At 42.4% G+C, this 24885-nt stretch overlaps 2 protein-coding genes across 5 annotated transcripts in view; one reads left to right on the top strand and one right to left on the bottom strand.

Annotated features, from left to right (window-relative positions):
- Positions 1 to 11341, top strand: part of LOC110520372 (TSC22 domain family protein 1) — a 73263-nt gene extending 61922 nt beyond the window's left edge. For 2 of the 3 annotated variants that reach the window (XM_021597639.2, XM_036974901.1), the window contains exons 2-3: positions 7996 to 8047; positions 9710 to 11341. In XM_021597639.2, the coding sequence (XP_021453314.2) occupies positions 7996 to 8047; positions 9710 to 9970 (313 nt within the window). In that variant the 3' untranslated portion in view covers positions 9971 to 11341. Of the gene's footprint in view, positions 1 to 6868; positions 7396 to 7995; positions 8048 to 9709 lie in introns of those variants that run through there. The other variant, XM_036974900.1, reaches the window with a different exon arrangement.
- Positions 11342 to 13413: 2072 nt separating this feature from the next.
- On the bottom strand, positions 13414 to 19380 carry serp2 (stress-associated endoplasmic reticulum protein family member 2). Of its 2 annotated transcripts, none has more exons than XM_021597636.2 (3): positions 19225 to 19380; positions 14797 to 14869; positions 13414 to 14606 (listed from the first exon to the last, which is right to left on the bottom strand). In XM_021597636.2, the coding sequence occupies exons 1-3, from the start codon at positions 19306 to 19308 to the stop codon at positions 14335 to 14337; spliced, it is 429 nt and encodes a 142-aa protein (XP_021453311.2). In that variant the 5' UTR covers positions 19309 to 19380; the 3' UTR covers positions 13414 to 14334. The 2 variants fall into 2 exon arrangements, with proteins under 2 accessions (XP_021453311.2, XP_021453312.1); XM_021597637.2 differs by having other exon boundaries at positions 13414 to 14617; positions 19225 to 19360.
- Positions 19381 to 24885: the final 5505 nt, after the last annotated feature.

Raw genomic sequence — 24885 nt, 5'->3', positions numbered from 1 at the left:
TTACAACTTTCAAGAGTAAGTTTCATGCCTGACTGAGTTCCAGTCAAAAAATAAAGTGTTTAGGAACCACTGGTTTAAAGTGTCACTTCATTTGTCAGTTTAGTTGTGTGATGGTTGCATGCTGATTGCATAGCATTGGTTAGTATGTGGTTGGTGCATGCATGATATTGGTGGGTGTTTTTTTCCTGATATTAGTGTGGGATTGGGATCAGAGAATGACTGACTTCAGTAGGTCTCCAACCTAACTATGCAATATGCAGCCATATGGCACTAAAGGCCCAGCTGTGGTCAAAATGTTAGACTGCATGGAGCTTTTAATAGAGCTTATCTTAGATCTGTGTTTAGGGAACCTCTACAATGACTTATTGAGCCCATACTCCATCCCATCATCCCATAAACTGCTTTTCAGTAAATCGCATATTGAATGGACAAAAGAAGCAGTAGTGTCAGAATTGGTGCTCAAATACTTGGGTCCGAGCCAGAATGGTCCATGTATGTTAACTACTTTTTTTTTTATTAGAATTCGTTTTTATTTAGGGTTTTGGTTAAGGTTGGGGTTGATAAATCACTTCTGGGGTTGGAAAATACTGTGCTTTCAACCTTTTCCATTATGCCAGATAGTGACCTCCGACCTCGGCTATATGCTGCTTGTCATTGGCTGCGTACGTACAGATCTGTGACACTGAGAAGGTACAGAACATTGGTTAAGCGCAGCTTCCTGAAAGCCTGTCCCAGTATGCCCCTGTGTGCTTTATGAATGGAGCCCAGTATAGCTCAGGGCTAAGTAGCTTTGGTCGCAGTGTCACCGTGTTGTGTGTGTTTTAGGTAGACTGAGGTTAGGTCATGCGCTTCCCAGGTGTATATTTGGGTCTTTATTTGGGTTAAAGACACCTCCAGGCAAAGAGGACAGGAAGTGTAGAAAACATTAGGAACACCTGCTCTTTCCATGACATAGCTTTCACCTGGTCAACCTATGATCACTTATTGTTGTCACCTGTTAAATCCACTTCAATCAGTGTAATTTAAGGGGAGGAGACAGGTTAAAGAAGGATTAGACAATTGAGACATGTATTGTGTGTGTGCGCCATTCAGAGGGTGATTGGTAAGATGAGATTTAAGTGCCTTTGAACGAGGTGTGGTAGTATGTGCCAGGCGCACTGGTTTGAGTGTGTCAAGAACTGCAACGCTGCTGCGTTTTTAAATTTCAAGTTTCATCCAGCCAACTTGACACAACTGTGGGAAGCATTGGACTCAATATGGGCCAGCATCCCTATGGAATGCTTTCGACACCTTGTAGAGTCCATGCCCTAACAAATTGAGGCCAGTCTGAGGGCAAAAGGGTGTGCAACTCAATATTAGCAAGGTGTTCCTAATGTTTGTACCCTGTGTATATTCACTGTAGAGGTCGACCGATTTAATCAGAATGGCCGATTTAATCGGAAATCGGTATTTTTGGGCGCAGATTTGCCTATGATTATTATTATTATATATATATATATATATATATATATATTTTAAATTTATTTAACTAGGCAAGTCAGTTAAGAACACATTCTTATTTTCAATGACGGCCTAGGAACGGTGGGTTTAACTGCCTTGTTCAGGGGCAGAACGACAGATTTTCACCTTGCCAGCTCGGGGGGTCCAATCTTGCAACCTTACAGTTAACTAGTCCAACGCAATAACGACCCGCCTCTCTCTCGTTGCACTCCACAAGGAGACTGCCTGTTACGCAAATGCAGTAAGCCAAGAAAAGTGGCTAGCTAGCATTAAACTTATCTTTATAAAAAACAATCAATCATAATCACTAGTTAACTACAGATGGTTGATATTACTAGATATTATCTAGCGTGTCCTGTGTTGCATATAATCTGACTGAGCATACAAGCATCTAAGTATCTAACTGAGCGGTGGTAGGCAGAAGCAGGCGTGTAAACATTCATTCAAACAGCACTTTCGTGTGTTTTGCCAGCAGCTCTTCGTTGTGCGCCAAGCATTGCGCTGTTTATGACTTCAAGCCTATCAACTCCCGAGATGAGGCTGGTGTAACCGAAGTAAAATGGCTAGCCAGTTAGCGCGCGCTAATAGCGTTTCAAACGGCACTCGCTCTGAGCCTTCTAGTAGTTGTACCCCATGGTGGCTGTTGTCGTTGTGTTGCTGGTTCGAGCCCAGAGAGGTGCGAGGAGAGGGACGGAAGCTATACTGTTACACTGGCAATACTAAAGTGCCTATAAGAACATCCAATAGTCAAAGGTTAATGAAATACAAATGGTATAGAGGAAAATAGTCCTATTATTCCTATAATATCTACAACCTAAAACGTCTTACCTGGGAATATTGAAGACTCATGTTAAAAGGAACCAAAAGCTTTCATATGTTCTCATGTTCTGAGCAAGAAACTGAAACGTTAGCTTTCCTACATAGCACATATTGCATTTTTACTTTCTTCTCCAACACTTTTGTTTTTGCATTATTTAAACCAAATTGAACATGTTTCATTATTTACTTGAGGCTAATTTGATTTTATATATGTATTATATTAAGTTAAAATAAGTGTTCATTCAGTTATTGTAATTGTCATTATTACAAATGCATCTTTAAAAATCGGCCGATTAATCGGTATCGGCTTTTTTGGTCCTCCAATTATCGGTATCGGCGTTGAAAAATCATTATCGGTCGACCTCTAATTCACTGTTACTGTTGGATGGACTCAGTACTAAGCACTGGGCTATGTTTGAACCTCAGACTAACACCAAGTCAACTTCTGCAGAACTAGATAACTTTCTGTGAATTGTGTGTAAAGACGGACACCTTTCCTATGACTGATAGATCTGTGAATAATTGGATGAAAGGGTGGCCTTAATGACTATGTAGTAGCCTATTTTGTGTTTATCGTAAATGCGCTCCCAAGTGGCGCAGCGGTCTATGGCACTGCATCTCAGTGCTAGAGCTGTCACTACAGACCCTGGTTCGATTCCAGGCTGTATCACAACCGGCCATGATTGGGAGTCCCATAGGGAGGCACACAATTGGCCCAGCGTCTGGGTTAGGGTTTTTGCCGGGGTAGGCCGTCATTGTAAATAAAAATGTGGTCTTATTTGTGTGTAAGGCTCTAGTGTGTGTCTCTAACTCTGTGTCTCTGTTTGGTATTAATCCCTGCACCCTGCTGGCAGGATTAAGACATTCTTCAATAGTGGCCACCCTTCCTCTCAGGTATCCCAGCCATCCTCTATCCCTCCTTTCCTCCCAGGTAGTATGTGTAAAAGAGGGAACTTGCATAAATCACCCCAGCTCAGCACACAGCCTGTACACAGCGGGGGTCAGATTTCTGTCGTATGTGACTGTGTGGAATGTAAGATGTGGGACGGGTCGAGTTGTGTGAAGTGTTTTTTTTTGTCTGTTTTTGAGTTGTGTTTAGTGTGTGTTTGAGATCTGTGTGTATATGATGTCTTGGATATGTGGATGAGTGTTCCACACTGTTCCATTCTTCCCCCAGAAGTACTGAGACGGCAACACTCAATCCCCTGTATGTGTGAAGGTTTTGTCTGCTGCACATAGTAGGCCAACTAGGATGCTCATCCACATCCTTGTTGTGTTATGATTTGGTTTGCATTAAAATTAATATAGAAACTAGGATCTCTATGGTTAATGTTCTGGATTTCAACAAGAATGAAAGCCTCACTAGGCCCTGTCTTATGAAATAAACAATGCTCTCATAGCTTTAGGCCTACTTTAGGGACTTGTTGTTCAGAAGTCCCCAAAGGGAGAATGTGCAATCCTCTCCCCTGGAACGTCAAGTCCATATTCACAGATTCTAGCTCCACCGCTTCTGTCCCTGTCCCCGTCCACAGGACATTCTTATTTTCAATGATGGCCTAAGAACAGTGGGTTAACTGTCTTGTTCAGGGGCAGAACGACAGCTCTTTACCTTGTCAGCTCGGGGATTCAATCTTGCAACCTTAGTTAACTAGTCCAACGCTCTAACCACCTGCCTCAGATTGCACTCCACGAGGAGCCTGCCTGTTACGCGAATTCAGTAAGCCAAGATAAGTTGCTAGCTACCATTAAACTTATCTTTATAAAAACAATCAATCATAATCCCTAGTTAACTACACGTTTGATGATATTACTAATTTATCTAGCGTGTCCTGCGTTGCATATAATCGATGCGGTGGGTATTCACAAAAAGGACGGTCCTTGCTCTCATGTGTACCTAACCATAAACATCAATGCCTTTCTTTAAATCCTATTTTTAAACCTGCATATTTAGTTCAAAGAAATCCAGGTTAGCAGGAAATATTACCCAGGTGAAATTGTGTCATCTCTTGCGTTCATTGCACAGAGAGTCCGGGTATATGCAAAGGTTTGGGCCGCCTAATTTGCCTGAATTTTACGTAATTATGACCTAACATTGAAGGTTGTGCAATGTAACAGGAATATTTAGACTTATGGATGCCACCCTTTCGATGAAATACGGAACGGTTCCGTATTTCACTGGAATAAGAAACTTGTTTTGGAGATGATAGTTTCTGGATTTGACCATATTAATGACCTACGGTTCGTATTTCTGTGTGCTATTATGTTATAATTAAGTCTATGATTTGATAGAGCGGTCTGACTGGGTAATGGTAGGCAGCCGCAGGCTCGTAAGCATTAATTCAAACAGTACTTTTGTGCGTTTTGCCAACAGCTCTTTGCTGTGCTTCAAGCATTGCGCTGTTTATGACTTCAAGCCCATCAACTCCCGAGATTAGACTGGTGTAACCGATGTGAAATGACTAGCTAGTTAGCGGGGTGCGCGCTAATAGCGTTTCAAACATCGCTCGCACTGAGACTTTGAGTAATTGTTCCCCTCACTCTGCATGGGTAACGCTGCTTCGAGGGTGGCTGTTGTCGATGTGTTCCTGGTTTTGTGCCCAGGTAGGGGCGAGGAGAGGGACGGAAGCTATACTGTTACACTGGCAATACTAGAGTGCCTATAAGAACATCCAATAGTCAAAGGTATATGAAATACAAATAGTATAGAGAGAAATAGTCCTATAATTTCTATAATAACTACAACCTAAAACTTCTTACCTGGGAATATTGAAGACTCATGTTAAAAGGAACCACCAGCTTTCATATATTCTCATGTTCTGAGCAAGGAACTTAAATGTTAGCTTTCTTACATGGTACATATTGCACTTTTACTTCTCCAACACTTTATTTTTGCATTATTTAAACCAAATTGAACATTTTTTATTTGAGGCTAAATTGATTTTATTGATGTATTATATTAAAATAAATTTTCATTCAGTATTGTTGTAATTGTCATTATTACAAATACATGTTTTTTTTAATCGACTGATTAATCGGTATCGGCTTTTTTTGGTCCTCCAATAATCGGTATCAGTGTTGATAAATCATAATCGGTCGACCTCTAGTTCAGACGCCAATGTTTCAACAGCACTGAACAGATATCAGCCTGTGATGAGCTTGTCTCTGGTGCAAAATGGCTGCCATGGCATCACCCAGTTGCTTGCTGCACACAGATAATGGATATGGTGTGTTTCTTTGCCCCATACAATCGAAAGTGCTTGGAGCATCTGGAAAAGCGCTATTTAAAATGAACCCCTTCATTAAGTTGATGGATATCTCCTACCTCAGAATCAAAACATCTAAAGGTTCTTACAGCTCTTATTTCAGAGGTGTAGCTTTGGGTCAGGGAGAAGCCACCCCACCAGGCACTAGCCTATAGTTTCTGAGTCTGTAAATATGAGGAAATGATCAGTTGAATCCATGCTTTGGGTCTGATGGTGTGTTTGTGCTGTCTTTGATAGAATGGGTGGTCATTTTATCTTGTTTTGCCATGGTGGCATGAGTAGAAAAAGCCCAATATCTCCAGTAATGGTTGTCGTAAGGTGTGTTGGGCACAGGGCAGGTACATGTCTGACTTAGTGTAGACAAGTCAAGGACTGGATGGATAGTCTACAGTAGTGTTTCCCAAAACTCTCCTCAGCTGATTGAACTAATGAGAGGCTTGATGATTAGGTGACCATTTGAATCAGCTGTGCTAGTTCTGGAATACATCAAATACCGGCTGAGGGTATTCTAGGAGGTTTGGTTAACAGGTCTACAGTTAGATTTTTCTAACAGTATTTTCATGAGGACATTAACAAAACAAGTACATGTTATTATCCATCTTGCCTGTCAATTCACTTACCCACTCCTTCGTTTTTTGCTTACAGTCAATAGGTCTTTTGTGTGGCAAAGCTATTTTTTTGGGGGGGGGCTGACACAACAGTTCTAATTTCTGGAGCACTAATAAAATGAGCAAATGCGTCTATCTAAAATAGAGACATGGTGCAAGGAGCATTTCAAGTGAATTTGGTTAGTGTCTGACTCATCTATGGTTTGAGGGGCCTGTGTCCCTGGCACATATACAAAACATGCTGGAAGAGTTCGGAATGCATTTGTTCACTTGTTGTAATTGGGTATTCTTAAATGGTTTGAGTAAATCCTGTGTGGACAGGAGTGTTGTTATCCTTGTGTGGGGCTGTGCTCATAGTAACCGCCAGGGGGCGGTATGTTGACGTGCAGAACTTGTATACAATTCAGATATGTTCAGTTGTTTTTGGATCCACAACGATCTTGAAATGTTATTTTGTACTGTGTGAATGATTGATTCGTTTTTGTTCATAATATACACTTTCATCGCGTTTAGTCATTTTGGTAGTTGTAAATGTACCAAATACATTTTTCATTTGTCCATTTCTCGTGTATAATTCCTGGTATTCGGACATTTCTTGGTAGCCTGATTCTCGACAAGTAAACATGTCCCTTCTTTGTGTCTTTGAAGTACTGTAGTGTTCCTCACCATCTCATCCGGTTTTTCCCAGTTTCGGCAGAGGGTGCATCCTCTAAATAATTTATGAAAATGAAATCAGCTGAGCCGCAGGTAGGGGCGTTTTCTACATAGATTATGCAAATATTAGTATCCCTCCACCAATCGGGTGCATCGGAGCGCTGTTTTTCTTAGATGCATTATGCAAATGTCCCCGGGCTGCAGATTTTCAGCCGAGCGGAGATGAGCTGACCTTGGAGATTCTTTGTGCTGCAGCGGTAGATAGATGTTCAGGCTTCCCGGGATACGATGCTTTTCTGAAGGGACATAAAGTGCCTGCTAACGCCTCCGAACCACGGAACTAGAGAATGTGATTTGTGATACACGATAATCGTCGAGAGAGGAGTTTTTCGTTGCTTAAAGCTTGGTTTATATCTGTGATATAGCATGAATAGTCCGTACTATACAACAGTGGCGATGGATCTCGGTGTTTGCCAGTTAAGGAATTTTTCTATCTCGTTTTTATCTTCGTTACTGAGCACGGATAGTTCACCTGTCAGGCTCGACAATAGGTAAATCTATTTTACGATTACATTGTGCTGCAAGGAGGATGCCTATTGCTGGCAGCTAATATTATTTCTGTATTCCGAAAGAAGCGCTGCTTTATACACTGATAATACAGCACTTAGTCTATGTATTATAGAGAACTTGATTATTAAAATAAAAGTATAGCCAAATGCCTTTGTTTGACGTTAATGCAGCCTCAGCTGCCATTTTGATTGGGCTTAGTGAGAGAAAATGCACTTGTCGTGATGGGGCATCACTAGGATGCTTATTGCTGGCCCAAGAAATGCTGTAGCTAACCCCCTTAGTTGATTTACATTGAAGACAGTAAAATAACATTAGTTGATTTACATTGATGACAGTAATAGAACATGTACTGCTTCTTAGTGGCATTTGAGAGGAATAGTCTGCGGTCTATTCAATACACCCTGAACACTTGGCTCTAGAATGGTCTTCGGTCGAAGTGATGTCACCTGTATAAGGATATTTATACTGTATTTCATTGTATTGAAATGACTGGTGTTAGACCTGCAACATCGACAGTAGTTGCTTTCATTCATTCTTACCGATGCAGTGTATTAAGACTTCTTTTCTTTTCATTCTTTCAGTTCGTCAGGAGCCAGTGTGGTGGCCATAGACAACAAAATTGAACAGGCTATGGTAAGTTTATGCAATCTAAAACTCGCTTTATCTGCAAACTATACTACACAAATCACATGCGAATATAACTTATTTCGAAGAATACATTCGGAGAAAGATCAGTTAAAAGAAAAGGTTGCTTCAGTTAGCGCAATGAATGGATTACATAACCACGTAACCAGCGAGAACTGGGAAGTCATGCAACATACAGCCTTTTGCTGATTCTTTCTAAACGCTACTGGATTTGAAAAACCTCGAATCACTTTCGATTTGCACGTTACTTTGTAACCCATTTAATTTGGCGCCGTTACATAGATCGAGAATAGCTTGATGCTCTGGCAACAATGTTGCAGCATATGGTGTTATTATGCGCCTTGACGTCAATGTCATATTTAGTTTGCCAAAGTGTATTTATGGGGGCCTAGACGTTGGCCAGGTTTGTCATCACGCAAAGTCATATCCAGATTACCATGGTAACACATGGGCCATATGTACATTTATGTAATGTGTACTATCCACTTCTGTAAAACACTGTTTCGATTTCTACCTGAAGCTACCACTTATTTCAATAGACACGTTGACACAGGGTGAACGAGATGAGCGTGCGTGCAGGATTTTATTTTCATTTCCTCAGCATTCTAGTGTTTTATTGTCTCTGGATCCCTTCCCGCTAAGGACGTTCTCTCACTCGCGCCATACAGTGCTTGCCTTTGTTGCTAGGCAAACAGAAAATATTTGACGCCTGGATATAAGATATAAATATCTCCGGCTCTGATTGGCTAAAACGTGTATGTGGGCCGGCCATTTTGTCTGTTTGGTGACGTTGAGTCCTGTCCAGGCTTTAGAGGAAGGGGAGATTTAGACCCTGGGAATATTTGTCCCAGAATCTACAGAATCTTTGTCTTGATTTAATCCATATGCTCACAGGTTTAAGGTTTAAGATTAGACCCACTTCTTATATTAAAACAAACAGAAGCTAGCTACAATAATTAACATGTATTACATAGTAATAGTAATTCCCACAGAAAGAGCCGTAGTAATGCTATGCATACATTATTATGATTGCATCAAGACTATAATGTTGAGTTTATTTTATTTTTACAGGTACAGTGCACATTAATCAACGTTTCAGTAAAAGTGCCGGTTTTAGCCAGCCGGCTAATTTTCAACCGCAGTCCCTGCAGTATATTTATGGTAATAAAAAAAAAAAACAGAACAAACTTAATTGTTTTGTATGTAATTTCAAATCAAACTTTATTTGTCACATGCGTGCTGAATACAACATGTGTAGACCTTACTGGGAAATGCTTCCTTACAAGCCCTTAACTACACAACTACTCATGTTGTATTCAGCACGTATGTGACAAATCAAGTTTTGATTTGAAATTACATACAAAACAATTTTAAGTTTGTTCTGTTTGTTCAGTGCAGTTCAAGAAAAAGGCAAAAAAAATATTTACCAAATTAACTAAAGTAAAAAAATAAATAATAAAATAACTATAGAGGCTATATACAGGGGATACCGATACCAAGTCAACGTGTTAGTCGGTCTTTTGTGGGTAGGGGTGAAATGACTATGCAAAACACTGTCTTTGTCTTCTTTCATATGATATTTTTAATTGTCATGTTAAAAAAACTAGACACTAAAGTCTGTTCTGTTTGTTCATCTCTCTGTCCCTTTAGGACCTGGTGAAGAGCCACCTGATGTACGCAGTGAGGGAGGAGGTGGAGGTTCTGAAGGAGCAGATCAAGGAGCTGATTGAGAGGAACTCCCAGCTTGAGCAGGAGAACAGTCTTCTGAAGACCCTGGCCAGCCCAGAACAGATGGCTCAGTTCCAGGCCCAGACCCAGACAGGCTCCCCTCCCTCCTCCACCCAGCCTCCAGCCCAGGCACCAACCCTACCCCTGACCCAACCATCACACAACTCTGGACCCTCTGCGTAGCATCACCTCCTACCCCCAGAGAGGGGTAGATGAGGAAGTCTATCAACCAACCAGGGCCTGACTGACTTGACAGTCCTCAGACAGACTCCTGTTCTAACGCTGCAGAACAACCAGGCCTTCATTGCACGGGGCTACGCTGTTAAGACAAGAATTTGCACATATTTAACTTTGAGAGCGGCGACAGGTGTTGTCATCGTTTCAAGACTATTAAAAACACTATCAAAGATAATCTGCCTAGGAGAGGAGGGAAAGGGGCTGTTATAGGAGAATGAACATTGCCAAAAAATTCATGGACTTAGGAGAGAGAGAGAACAAGATTGTCTGACTAAGAAAAACAAAACCAACAAGAAAGTAGACATGACTTAGTTACTGTGCCTGTGTCAATGAATTTCAAGTGATGTCGACTTCAGTGGTAACGATGATGGAGGGAGATAGTAACGGCCATGCTTTGCTGAATCCTGATAATGTAAATAAATACAGTGGTTCTCTTCTGCTTGCGTGCTACAGAGAGACAGACGGAGAATGGAGCACCTCTCATGGTGACAACGTGAAAAATCAGAGGATTATCATGGTGTGATAGTCCCCATCTGGCATTTGGCGAGTGAGGGGGAGGAGATCTGAAGGGAGAACACGACAACATTTCCATGGACGTCATCATTTAAACTGTGGGATTGAATGGAGTATTGTAGCCTACACTTGCTTATTAAAAGAGATGATGATTATGACATTATTTTAATTTGAACCCCTCAGCCTTGCGCCCTGTTAAACCTCATTGCGGCTTCTCTTCTCATGTAAAGGAGCACAGGGGCTGAGATGTTTGGCTAAGCTGCATTTTCAAAAATGAGTTGATGGGCTTTCTACATTGTGTATATTTCTGTATATTTAGTGTAATATAGTGACATAAGGAGAGAAGACAGACGCTATTTAGGTGAAGTACAAATGGTGAGTGATCTAGGCCTAGTAATGGGCTGGTCTGAAGATATGTGCTGTCTTTTTAATGCTGTAATTCAGGACAATAGAGCTGTGGAGGTTATTTAACTGGCAAATATCCAGTATCCATATCTTCGGCTGCAACATTAACGCCTACTGTAAACCATCGTTCACTTGAAATGATTTGAAGTAAATGTATTTTGTTTTCATTTTGACGGTAAAGTACTTCCGGATGATCAGCTCTTAAACATAACACACACGTTACTCTGAATATCAGAAAGATGAACTGAAATGGATTCTTTGCATTCTATGTATACGTTGTATGCTCATGTTCCGTGCATGTTTCCTCAAACCAAATGAGGTATTGTAAACATACTTAACACAATTGCACTTGACAGTTTCACTTCACAACTTTCAATAAAATGTTAAAGGAATAATCAACTTGTTCATGCCTCTTCATGTTTACTTTAGTCTTCATTTACTTCTGTAGTATAAATAATTAACCTTAACCTGTAGGCCATTTAACATCAACTTCTTACTTAGTGTTGACCTGCCAAGTGAACAAAAGTTGAGGTGTTGTGGATGAACTGGTGGTCCTCCTTGGCCTAGTGGTTGTATGGATACCACATGTTTATGTAAATAACAAACCAGCACCTGGTCCCTGATTGACATTTTTTCTCTCCCCTGCGGTCCAATAGTAGTCTCCACCTTTTTTCTAGTCACGTAGGCTATTGGCATGCAGCCAGTTCAGCTGGCTGCATCTCTACTTGTAGGATTGGAGGCATGTTATAGCAGCACTGCTGGATGAGCTTTGACACATATTGCCATGGCTAGGTTATGTCCTGTGTTTCAGGGGTGAGTTAGGGAAAACATGTTTATATGGGATAGGAAATGCACACAGGGATCTGTGTAGGAAAGGGACAGGCAGTGTTCGTGTTCTCCATCTCCCAGAGACAGGGGTGGGGCAGCAGGGTAGCCTAGTGGTTATTGTTGGACTAGTAACCGGAAGGTTGCAAGTTCAAACCCCCGAGCTGACAAGGTACAAATCTGTCGTTCTGCCCCTGAACAGGCAGTTAACCCACTGTTCCTAGGCCGTCATTGAAAATAAGAATTTGTTCTTATTAACTAAGAATTTGTTCTTATTAACTGACTTGCCTAGTTAAATAAAGGAAAAATAAAAAAAGAGAAATGCCAGGCCGAGCATTGACCTCATGGTGTTCAGCTGTGGGTTACTCTTGTAACAATCAGACCTGTGTGCCTGCTGATTACTTATAGCAGAGTCTCTCACTGTCCTCATACTCTAGCATACTTCAACACTGCTGTGCCAGGGCTGTCAGCAGAAGTAGGCAGCAGTTTAACCTTAGTCTCAACCTTAACCATTATGGAGGGGAAATGTAAAACTAACCTTAGTTTAGTGTCTAGGGCCACATCATCCTACTGTACACTGAAAAGAGAACATATGACACAGAGCAACAGAGACCTGTATACTGCAAGCTGTAGGTTAAGCCTTTTCTCTGCTTTTCACCAGGGTCGGCCTTAGTTAACAGCTGTATAGATTACATGGTCCACAAATCACTCCAATTGAACAGGAACAGCACCTTGCTCTGGCCCATTACTTCAAGTGAACAAACAGCGATTGTATAACTCCACAACTCACCACACTGGATAAATGTGTGAACAGCATTCCGTTCAAATGAAGATAAGTTGCCATCTGCCTTGAAGAAGGATGGTTTCGGGAGACATAAGTTTGAGAGGCTGAGTAACAAGACGTAACCCTGGTCATACAGGTATGTTGGAGAAAGGACATGACATAACCCTGGTCATACCGGTATGTTGGAGAAAGGACATGACATAACCCTGGTCATACATGTATGTTGGAGAAAGGACATGACATAACCCTGGTCATACAGGTATGTTGGAGAAAGGACATGACATAACCCTGGTCATACAGGTATGTTGGAGAAAGGACATGACATAACCCTGGTGTCATACAGGTATGTTGGAGAAAGGACATGACATAACCCTGGTGTCATACAGGTATGTTGGAGAAAGGACATGACATAACCCTGGTGTCATACAGGTATGTTGGAGAAAGGACATGACATAACCCTGGTGTCATACAGGTATGTTGGAGAAAGGACATGACATAACCCTGGTGTCATACAGGTATGTTGGAGAAAGGACATGACATAACCCTGGTGTCATACAGGTATGTTGGAGAAAGGGCATGACATAACCCTGGTGTCATACAGGTATGTTGGAGAAAGGACATGACATAACCCTGGTAAATAGTCGTGACGGTTTAGCACCTGGAATTTAAACATTAAGACACCTAACATTCCATGAAGCCGTGGTTCTTTAGTGCTAAGTTATATAACACTCACATATGCATGTACACACACATACACACCAGGAAGCCCCAAATGAACCACACTATTAGCAAGCTGAATCTACACAACATGCGCTGGGATAGAAGCAGCCAAAGTGGAACTGAAAGCAGACAAACAGACATATCCCAAATGAGTCACATTTATTTGAAAAAGGTTCTCACACAACACAGATATACACTCACCGGCCTGTTTATTAAGTACTTCCATCTAGTACTGGATCGGAACCCCGTTCCATCTTATCCAAAGATGCTCTTATTGGGTTGAGGTCTGGGGACTGCGCAGGCCAATCAAGTAAACTGAACTCACTGTCATGTTCCAGACAATGTTTTTCCACTCCTCAATTGTTCAGTGTTGGTGATCGCATGTCCACTGGAGACGTTTCTTAATGTTTTTAGCTGATAGGAGTGGAACCCAGTTTGGTCGTCTGCTGCAATAGCCCATCCGTGACAAGGATCGACGAGTTGTGTCTTCCGTGATGCCGTTCTGCACACCACTGTTATACTGTGCCATTATTTGTCTGTTTGTGGCCTGCCTGTTAGCTTGCACAATTTGTGCCATTCTCCTACAGCCTCCCTCATCAGCTAGCTGTTTTCACCAGCACTGACTGAATGTTTCTTGTTTGTCGCACCATTCTCGGTAAACCCTAGACACTGTCATGCATGAAAGCCCAGGAGGGCGGCCATTTGAAATACTGGATCCGGCGCGCCTGGCACCGACAATCATACCTCGCTTAAAGTCACTTAGGTCAATTGTTTTGCTCATTCTAACGTTCAATTGAACAGTAACTGAATGTCTAGATTCCTGTCTGCCTGCTTTATATAGCAAGCCATGGTCACTGTCAGTAGGAGCGAATCATTTTTGTGAACAAGGTGGTGTACCTAATAAACTGTCCGGTGAGTGTATATAGAAACACAGCAGTATTGCACAGCAGCCAGTCACATCAGTGACTGCACACACATACACATTCACTCACAGTCTCACACTCACACATATGAGCAGGTGTAAAACACTCTGTACGAGATTGAGCCAGCCATTGGTTGTGGTTTAGACTGTCAGTAGAAAAGCTCTCATCTCCACAGCCTGGAACTCTGTAAACATGTGATTGAGAAAAATCGAGGGGGGAAGGGGGGTGGTCCACTCATCTCTCAGGCCTTCCCTGATGGACACAGAGCTGTCCGGACCTCCAGGCCTCCTGGAGGTGTTAGGGAGGTACGTAGGGTGGCGAGCAGCCTCAGGTCTGATGAGCGGGTGTGGGGAGAGAGGGGAGAGTCTGTGGGACCTCTGGATCACATTCCCATCCTGATGCTCTGGATGATCTGAAAGATTGCTTAGAGAGAAAGTGGCTGTTGTTACACAAGACAACATCCAGTTAAGCAAAATAATTGAGCAGAAAACTGAAGTGAAACTAAAATTGGTTTAGTTCTGTGGTTAACCAATGTTCCCTAGGTGAGTAATATCATGGCTAATGTGAAACAGAATGTTGAACACTGGATGTTTGCACCTTACCAGATCCACAGACGACGAAGACGAACAGAGCCAGGAGCCACGGCCCCACGGGGTACTTCTCTTCCTGAGGTCGCTGAGAGGGAGTGGGGAGAGAAAACAACAACAATGTTCAACCACTGAGACATACTGTACAGGTCAAATGTCATCTTAATGTCACTATTTATGTCATGTCTTAGGACCCCTTTGGAAACTACATGATTCTTCTGAATGAAACAGTTGTTATCGGTGTTCTTCCGTTAGTTAATTATTTTAGTTTTAGAGATTGTCATTTTAGGACCTGATAGGGCCTGAAACCCCAGTGAGCAAGTTTAGTGTAACAATGGCCAGGAAACCTCCACTGTAGAAGGAGGAAATCTTGAGAGGCATCTTCCTCTGGCTGGGCACATACACCGGACATAAGGTCGGATGTATAAGGTCAGAGTTAGTATGACGGTCAAGGTCAGACAGTTGTTGTTCAAGGGTGGTCAAAACTGCAGAATATGCGACTACAGGACACCGCTTGGTGGAGGAAGACTAAGCAGGTTGAACAAACATCCATTGGATGAAGTTTCATACAGTGTTATGACCTTTAGGCCGACATCAACAACATGCTGAATAGGACACATTTCAAACCATGTTAGTCCAGGTTCAGTTTGACTGTTTTAAACCATGTTAGTCCAGGCTCAGTCTGACTGTTTTAAACCTTGTTAGTCCAGGCTCAGTCTGACTGTTTTAAACCATGTTAGTCCAGGCTCAGTCTGACTGTTTTAAACCATGTTAGTCCAGGCTCAGTCTGACTGTTTTAAACCATGTTAGTCCAGGCTCAGTCTGACTGTTTTAAACCATGTTAGTCCAGGCTCAGTCTGACTGTTTTAAACCATGTTAGTCCAGGCTCAGTCTGACTGTTTTAAACCATGTTAGTCCAGGCTCAGTCTGACTGTTTTAAACCTTGTTAGTCCAGGCTCAGTCTGACTGTTTTAAACCATGTTAGTCCAGGCTCAGTCTGACTGTTTTAAACCTTGTTAGTCCAGGCTCAGTCTGACTGTTTTAAACCATGTTAGTCCAGGCTCAGTCTGACTGTTTTAAACCATGTTAGTCCAGGCTCAGTCTGACTGTTTTAAACCATGTTAGTCCAGGCTCAGTCTGACTGTTTTAAACCATGTTAGTCCAGGCTCAGTCTGACTGTTTTAAACCATGTTAGTCCAGGCTCAGTCTGACTGTTTTAAACCATGTTAGTCCAGGCTCAGTCTGACTGTTTTAAACCTTGTTAGTCCAGGCTCAGTCTGACTGTTTTAAACCATGTTAGTCCAGGCTCAGTCTGACTGTTTTAAACCTTGTTAGTCCAGGCTCAGTCTGACTGTTTTAAACCATGTTAGTCCAGGCTCAGTCTGACTGTTTTAAACCTTGTTAGTCCAGGCTCAGTCTGACTGTTTTAAACCATGTTAGTCCAGGCTCAGTCTGACTGTTTTAAACCATGTTAGTCCAGGCTCAGTCTGACTGTTTTAAACCTTGTTAGTCCAGGCTCAGTCTGACTGTTTTAAACCATGTTAGTCCAGGCTCAGTCTGACTGTTTTAAACCATGTTAGTCCAGGCTCAGTCTGACTGTTTTAAACCATGTTAGTCCAGGCTCAGTCTGACTGTTTTAAACCTTGTTAGTCCAGGCTCAGTCTGACTGTTTTAAACCATGTTAGTCCAGGCTCAGTCTGACTGTTTTAAACCATGTTAGTCCAGGCTCAGTCCGACTGTTTCAAACCATGTTAGTCCAGGCTCAGTCTGACTGTTTTAAACCATGTTAGTCCAGGCTCAGTCTGACTGTTTTAAACCTTGTTAGTCCAGGCTCAGTTTGACTGTTTTAAACCTTGTTAGTCCAGGCTCAGTCTGACTGTTTTAAACCATGTTAGTCCAGGCTCAGTCTGACTGTTTTAAACCATGTTAGTCCAGGCTCAGTCTAACTGTTTTAAACCATGTTAGTCCAGGCTCAGTCTGACTGTTTTAAACCATGTTAGTCCAGGCTCAGTCTGACTGTTTTAAACCTTGTTAGTCCAGGCTCAGTCTGACTGTTTTAAACCATGTTAGTCCAGGCTCAGTCTGACTGTTTTAAACCTTGTTAGTCCAGGCTCAGTCTGACTGTTTTAAACCATGTCAGTCCAGGCTCAGTCTGACTGTTTTAAACCATGTTAGTCCAGGCTCAGTCTGACTGTTTTAAACCATGTTAGTCCAGGCTCAGTCTGACTGTTTTAAACCATGTTAGTCCAGGCTCAGTCTGACTGTTTTAAACCATGTTAGTCCAGGCTCAGTCTGACTGTTTTAAACCATGTTAGTCCAGGCTCAGTCTGACTGTTTTAAACCATGTTAGTCCAGGCTCAGTCTGACTGTTTTAAACCATGTTAGTCCAGGCTCAGTCTGACTGTTTTAAACCATGTTAGTCCAGGCTCAGTCTGACTGTTTCAAACCATGTTAGTCCAGGCTCAGTCTGACTGTTTTAAACCTTGTTAGTCCAGGCTCAGTCTGACTGTTTTAAACCTTGTTAGTCCAGGCTCAGTCTGACTGTTTCAAACCATGTTAGTCCAGGTTCAGTCTGACTGTTTTAAACCATGTTAGTCCAGGCTCAGTCTGACTGTTTCAAACCATGTTAGTCCAGGCTCAGTCTGACTGTTTTAAACCATGTTAGTCCAGGCTCAGTCTGACTGTTTTAAACCATGTTAGTCCAGGCTCAGTCTGACTGTTTTAAACCTTGTCCTCATCACGGTGTGGCTGTTTTGTACCCAGTTACACCAGAATAGACTGGATGTAATAATAAACTGAGTTCTGCAGAGTTAGCATATAGCCCCTCAGACTCAACTATGAACACATCTAGTTCTTATGGAAAACAGGAGTGGAAACCAAACCACTGATGTAAAAACACATGATATACAATATGTCTCTGGAACCCTCAGCCTGCCTGGCTGTCTAGACCAACAGCATGATAATCACCATCATAAACCATCACAACCACAAGATGTGGTCTGGTGTGGGTGATGTCATAATACAGTTGGATAGCACCCATGTGCGTTCTGATTGTGGTACGGTATTATTGTGGATGACACAATAGCTATCTAGAATGTACAGCGCAAACCCCAAGTATTCCTTTATTCCAATACAAACAATGAAAACAATCTCTATTCCACAGTGAGCTATTCCATTCAGTGTCACCTTGCACAATGCAGTCATGTTGAAGGCATGTAAAGATTTCTGGTATAGTTTCATAATTCAAGGTTGTCCGGAGAAAAACCGACATCTTAAGGAACACCAAGAGAACAAATCAGCCTGCCATGGAAAGGAATCTGTTAGACTTTGGATAAATTGGGAATACTATAACAAATACTATAATATTATATTCAGCAGTTATGATAATTTAATAAATTATGAACACCTCCCATTTCCCTAAGGCTATTACAGCACAATTATACAAGTGTTTAATGTACACTATTTAAACTAATACAGGCCAGTGTAACCAATCCCCATGAGGAAGTGAGTTACATAATTATCAGTATCACTACCTGTCCTATAATATCTGTGTATGTGTTTTTGTTTAACTATCCTTGTGGGTACCAGACGTCCTCACAAGAATAGTAAAACAAGGAAAATTCAGACAAGTGGGGACATTTTGCCTGTCCCCACAAGGAAAAATGCTATTTTAGGCTTAGGGGTTAAGGTTAGGGGTTACGGTTAGGTTTAGGGCTAAGGTTAGAGTTAGGGTTAGATTTAGGGTTAGGGGTTAAGGTTAGGGGTTACGGTTAGGTTTAGGGCTAAGGTTAGAGTTAGGGTTAGATTTAGGGTTAGGGAAAACCGGATTTTGGGTGGGAATTCTATGGTTCCTACAAGCATAGCAATACAAAACTGTGCGTGTATTTGTGACCCGGTCAGGATACAGATGGACCATAGAGTTCATCAACAACCTCAAGTCTTCTATATGGACTGTTCAAACCAGATGATGACACCATCCTTATCGACAATCTCGATCTTTATCTACGTGGCATTGATCTCTCATTAATTATTGATTGCGAGAATACCGGGCTGTAAACCCTGTGGCAAACCGCCGATTCAAGATAATTGACCATTATATAACATACAGCCATCAGTATTGATAAACCACCCAACCAACGGCCCATGAATTACAATGAATGGAGAAGGGCTTGAAAACTCATTAATTGCGGCTTGTATGTGTCGTGTGATTGATCAGAATGGTTTGAAATGAATCATATTAGATAGGCTACAACATGCGTTTTTTTTAAACAATAACATCAGATAGGCCTACACAATCAATAATTTATCATTATGAAATGGATGGGTCACATTATTGAAATCATGCAATTCTCAGTGATGATTAACTGAATCGGTGTCATCATGCTTGCATCTCCTTTCGTCTGATGATGAACACACACAGCATGAAGAAAAGCTTCGCCTCACCAGGGTCTTTGCAACGTTGCCTCTCTGCGTGATGTTTTTGCTGTGCTTTTCATTTGCCATACGGATCCTTTGTTTTGCTACCATTTTCTGAGAATGTTATATTGATGTAAAATTGTTATATGCCGGCGTAATTTCGATGCAGGGATGATGAAGCCGCGAGACCCCCACTGCTCTCTGCACCTGCTGACGTGCGCGCGGACGGAAGTGCTCTTCCATGAAGCGTGGCGCGGGCGATCCGCTACAGAGCTTTTTTTCTGCCTCACCTCTCAATACAACCAGCCACTAGCAGTGAGTCAAACTATGTATTCCTCCACATGGAATGCATGAAGAGTTCTCTCATTTACCGTAGTAACATACTTTTTAACAGTAGCATAACCCTCAGTTGTCCCCAGTACTCAATCAGTAGGCTAAAGTTCTTCTACCTTTCTCAACAGAAGCTGTTGCCAGGGTCTTGTCTGTGTGCTGCACATGCCTGGATTGTCTGGAGAAACAGCATCATGTGTTAATCTGACAAATACCTTGCATTCAGGACATTGACTGTGGTGGCCTAGAAAATGGTGCAAAAGTAGGTTAGAAACATTTGAGTGACCTGTTTTTTTATTTATTTTAAAGACAAAAGTATAAATTAGAATTACAGTTTACAGTTTACACCACTCATAACTATCAGCTTCTGGGGAATCTAATACAAAATGATATCATATCTTCAAATGTGATTAGCTTAAGTAGAGAACGAGAGGAGAGAGATAATAAGAATAAGATGAGAGAGGAGAAGACAACAGCAGTGCTGCACTTGGACCCATGGTGCTGATAAGAGTGGTTGCCTAGCAACTGCATCTAGGGGTGGGCCAACCAGGGTTTCACAGCAGCACTGTGCCTTGGCAGGGAGGACTTCAGACATAGCTGGCCCACCCCTAGATGCAGTTGATAGGCAACCACTCTTATCAGCACCATGGGTCCAACAGCTCAACCCATGGATGGATTTCATTATCTTTACTTTATTTACATACAATTAATAAACGTCTAATAACATTGTCTTTATCTATTAAAAGTCTGTTACTGTATGTAAGATTTCCAGTCATTTCAACCAATGACGTGTGTGTTCTGTGTGCACAGTGTGTAATGTTGACCTCATGCTCTGTTATACGAATTGGGTTGTTCTGGTGTTGCACAGCACTGAACATTGTGAGCCCAAACACATGTAATCCAGACAGTTCACTTTGCAACAACAGTTTGGCTCCTCTTGCCCACAGTATCTATATTCTAGGTCCATATTCAGCCAAACTGCAGGGCAATGCAACAACCTCCAATACGAAAAACTCAGCTTTGACACGCACAGATGTGTACGTTTATTGTGACCATTCAGTAAGTGTGTGTGGTCTGCCTTGCTCCTGTATGTGTTTACCAGCTTTACACCATGTGGAGGGAATTCTCAGCCCAGCCCAAGGACACACAAGAGGAGGGAAAAAGGAGAGGACAGGGGAAGATGAAAGAAGGGAAGAGGAGAGGAGAGCAGGGGACAAGGGAAGAGGAGGGGGACAGCGAAAGAGAAGAGCAGGGGACAAGGGAAGAGGAGAGGAGAGCAGGGGACAGGGAAAGAGGAGGGGACAGGGGAAGAGGATGGGGTCAGGGGAAGAGGAGAGGATGGGACAGGGGAATGGAGGTATGAGCAGAGAGAGAGGGTAGTAGAGGAGGGGACAGGGAAAGAGGAGAGGACAGGGGAAAGGAGGTATGAGCAGAGAGAGAGGGTAGTAGAGGAGGGAGCAAGGGAAGTTAAATGAGAAAAGGCAGCAAGGGGAGATGAGAGTAGGTGAACAGAGAGAGAGATTGGAGATTGGGGTCCTTCATGCCTGCTTCTATGGGGATCCACTATATTGCTTGTCCCAGCCGACCCGCAACCCCTCGAGCAGCACTGAGGACCAATGACTCCTCTCGTGTACAGAGGCTGAAAGTGACCCGACACATTCACACTCACACACACACACACACACACACACACACACACACACACACACACACACACACACACACACACACACACACACACACACACACACACACACACACACAGTTTCCCAGGGCTCTAATCAATGGGAATGAGGATGGATCTCACAGTAACATACTGGGTTGTTATAGTGCTAGTAGGACACTCTCACATAGTTTAACAGACTCGTACAATAGAACATTCCTTAGACAGTCAATGCCTGGGGAATTCATCTCAATGGCAGTCTGAACATTGTCGAAGATGATGTTATGTTGGGCAAACAGAAACTCAACCCTGGCTATGTGGTGTCATCTTTCTCCCTGTAGTTCCCTGTAGCCTTTGTTATCTCTTATCCATGGCTGGGTCAGATGTTTGATTTACCCTCTGACTGCTTTAACCTCATTCTAACCCATCTAACACTATGGAATGTGGCCAACTCTCTGATGGTTCTTTGTCATAGAAAACAAAATACCTACAGGACAGGAAGTCTATTCTGTTATAGTTGACAATTATTATTATTTGACCATGCTGGTCATTTATGAACATTTGAACATCTTGGCCATGTTCTGTTATAATCTCCACCCGGCACAGCCAGAAGAGGACTGGCCACCCCACATAGCCTGGTTCCTCTCTAGGTTTCATCCTAGGTTTTGGCCTTTCTAGGGAGTTTTTCCAAGCCACCGTGCTTCTACACCTGCATTGCTTGCTGTTTGGGGTTTTAGGCTGGGTTTCTGTACAGCACTTTGAGATATCAGCTGATGTACGAAGGGCTATATAAATAAATGTGATTTGATTATGAAGGTGGACACACACAGACCCATAGATCCCAGCTGCACACACCTGCACACACACACACACATGCATGCATACACTGTTGTTAGGAATGATTACATGCAGTGCTAATAACCTATTATACAATACAGTCTAGGCACCAGTGTAACCCCATCCTGACAGTAATTCCCTTTCCACTGCAAGACAACTTTACACTCTGCACTAAACCATTTATTTCTAGAGAGAAACTCTCTCCCTCTCTCTCTCTCTCTCTCTCTCTAACTCTCTCTCTCTAACTCTCTCTCTCTAACTCTCTCTCTCTCTCTAACTCTCTCTCTCTAACTCTCTTACGCTCTGCATTTAAGTATTCTGTGTATTTCAGAATTTTCAAATACACAGTCCAAAACAAGTACTTTTATTTCAGTATTTGAGTGATTATTTGTAAAAAAACAAATTGTATTGGAGTGTCTTCAAATTCATATTTCAAAAACTATTTTCAAACACCGGGGTTAAATGCATAAGAGTGTATTTGAGTATTTTCAAATACTTTTTAAGTGTATTTCCAAATACATTAAACTATTAAACTACTTGTCTTTTCAAATAAAATATATCTGAATACTTATTTCGAATGTACTATATGTGAAAGTAATTGGGATATTTGAAATAGTATTCAAACCCAGGTCTGACACACACACACACACACACACACACACACACACACACACACACACACACACACACACACACACACACACACACACACACACACACACACACACACACACACACACACACACACACACACACACACTGATCTTAGATACAACTAGATGATGCTCTCGGAGTCCTATCTAGCACTGCAATCAGGAAGGAGGGAAGGCTTTCTCAGCGTTTGCCTGCTGTACTGTTTACTAATCTTATTCATCATGTCTCTGTGTGCTGCTCTCCCCAGGCCCTGTATGGTAGGCTCCGGTAGTGCTACTCTGCTCTGGTGCTGAATAAGAGATGACACATACAGCTCCAGCTTTTACATGCTGCCGTTCTATTCTGTCTCTGAGTGTTTTAGTGTCCTGGGTTCAACCTGCCGCACTTCCACACTGGCTCTGCATCCCACTACGCCACTAACCTCGCCAGATCAGGATGGTACGAAGCTACTATGCTACAGCAGAAGGAGAAGGGGAACAAGGGCGAAGAGAGAGGGAGGCGGCGGGAGAAATGGGAAAGGAACCATGTACGTGTGTGTAAGGTGCAGTGGTGGAAAAAGTATCCAATCGTCATACTTGAGTAAAAGTAAAGATACCTTACAGTTTTTTTCAATTGCTGACATGCATCAGTCAAAACTGAAGTCACATTGTCAAAACTCTTCACACAGTCAGCGAAACAGAAGTGTATGTGAACCAAACTGTGAATCATTTTTCATTGCTTTCACACAAAAGGCATTCAATGACCACAATCCCCCTGAAATCCATGAACTCTTTTCTCATTCAAACAACACATGTTTTCAAATGCAAACACAAAACTGTTAAAAACACATTCAAAACAGAATGATTGCAAATGTCGTGCATTTCTGCAGTAACCAGATTGAAACATATAGAAAATCTCAGCAGAAAATGTAATTATTCCAAACACAGCTGATTGCAATTTCAGTTGAACGCCTACCCAAGTGTCCTGTTTTTAATCTCGTTACCAAACAGACAAAAGAAGATGGCTTCGGAATGATTTAGTTTGGAAACATGGATCAAGGAAGACGGGTTGGTGGGGAAAGAAGAGTGGCAGGGAGAGGGAGAATGCGTGGAGGACAAAGGAGAGGAAAACCAAGAGCGGTGGTCTCTGATGAGATAAGGGCCACAATTATCGACCCTGTTGTAAACCATGGTCTCTCTTTGAGAGAGGACAGTTTAAGGGTGCAACCAAATCTGCAGCGTTCAACAGTTTCATCAATAGTATGAATTTTCTGTCAAAACAACAGGTGAGATGTGCATCCTTCAATGATAATTTAACTACATATTACAGTACAATACAGCATGTTCACATTTTTACATGTACTGACATTTTGAAATATATTGATTGGTTTGTGTTTTGCAATAAAACTGCTGTGAATTCGGGACAGAGTGTTGGCAGACAATATCACTTTTGGGAATGTGAATACGGTCAGCACAATGACATTTGCCAAAGTCCTAGAGAAACATAAAATAAGGGTGAAGCAGTTTGAGAGAAACGGTGAACGTGTGAAAGAACTCTCGTATCAATATGTCTCTCGTATCAATATTACACAAACCACTCATTGGCCCCCACAATACAGAGAGGCTCATTTATTTTCTGCTTGACCTGCATAATCGACTTGTGCCAGCGGAGGAGAGAGGGGCAAGAAACTCCCCTACCTTCGTTGTTGTGTGAGATAATGTGGCATTTTCTCTGCTGCAGTCACAGACTGGTTTGCTGCACATCCCAGGATGTCAGTACTATTCCTGCCTCCATACTCCCCCTTCCTAAACCCCATAGAGGAGGTTTTCTCTGCGTGGAGGTGGAAGATTTATGACCACCATCCACATGACCAGATGTCCTTACTGGATGCCATGAATGCAGGGTGTGGAGACACTTCTCCTGAAGACTGCCAGGGTGTGGAGACACTTCTCCTGAAGACTGCCAGGGTGTGGAGACACTTCTCCTGAAGACTGCCAGGGTGTGGAGACACTTCTCCTGAAGACTGTCAGGGTGTGGAGACACTTCTCCAGAAGACTGACAGGGTGTGGAGACACTTCTCCAGAAGACTGACAGGGTGTGGAGACACTACTTCTGAAGACTGCCAGGGTGTGGAGACACTTCTCCAGAAGACTGACAGGGTGTGGAGACACTTCTCCTGAAGACTGCCAGGGTGTGGAGACACTTCTCCAGAAGACTGCCAGGGT

The sequence above is a fragment of the Oncorhynchus mykiss genome, chromosome 3 (genome assembly GCF_013265735.2).
Source record: "Oncorhynchus mykiss isolate Arlee chromosome 3, USDA_OmykA_1.1, whole genome shotgun sequence".
Classification (NCBI taxonomy): Eukaryota; Metazoa; Chordata; class Actinopteri; order Salmoniformes; family Salmonidae; genus Oncorhynchus; species Oncorhynchus mykiss.
Note: the sequence above shows the minus strand (reverse complement) of the source record. Positions and strands in the feature narration are given on the sequence as shown.

Bases quoted from the DNA above. Each gene is read 5' to 3' on its own strand.
- serp2 (XM_021597636.2), bottom strand. From the start codon at position 19,308: ATGGTAGCAAAACAAAGGATCCGTATGGCAAATGAAAAGCACAGCAAA. The intron at 14,870-19,224 runs GTGAGGCGAAGC...ACTCCCTCTCAG, and splicing joins GCAACGTTGCAAAGACCCTG to CGACCTCAGGAAGAGAAGTA. The intron at 14,607-14,796 runs GTAAGGTGCAAA...GCAATCTTTCAG, and splicing joins CTTCGTCGTCTGTGGATCTG to ATCATCCAGAGCATCAGGAT.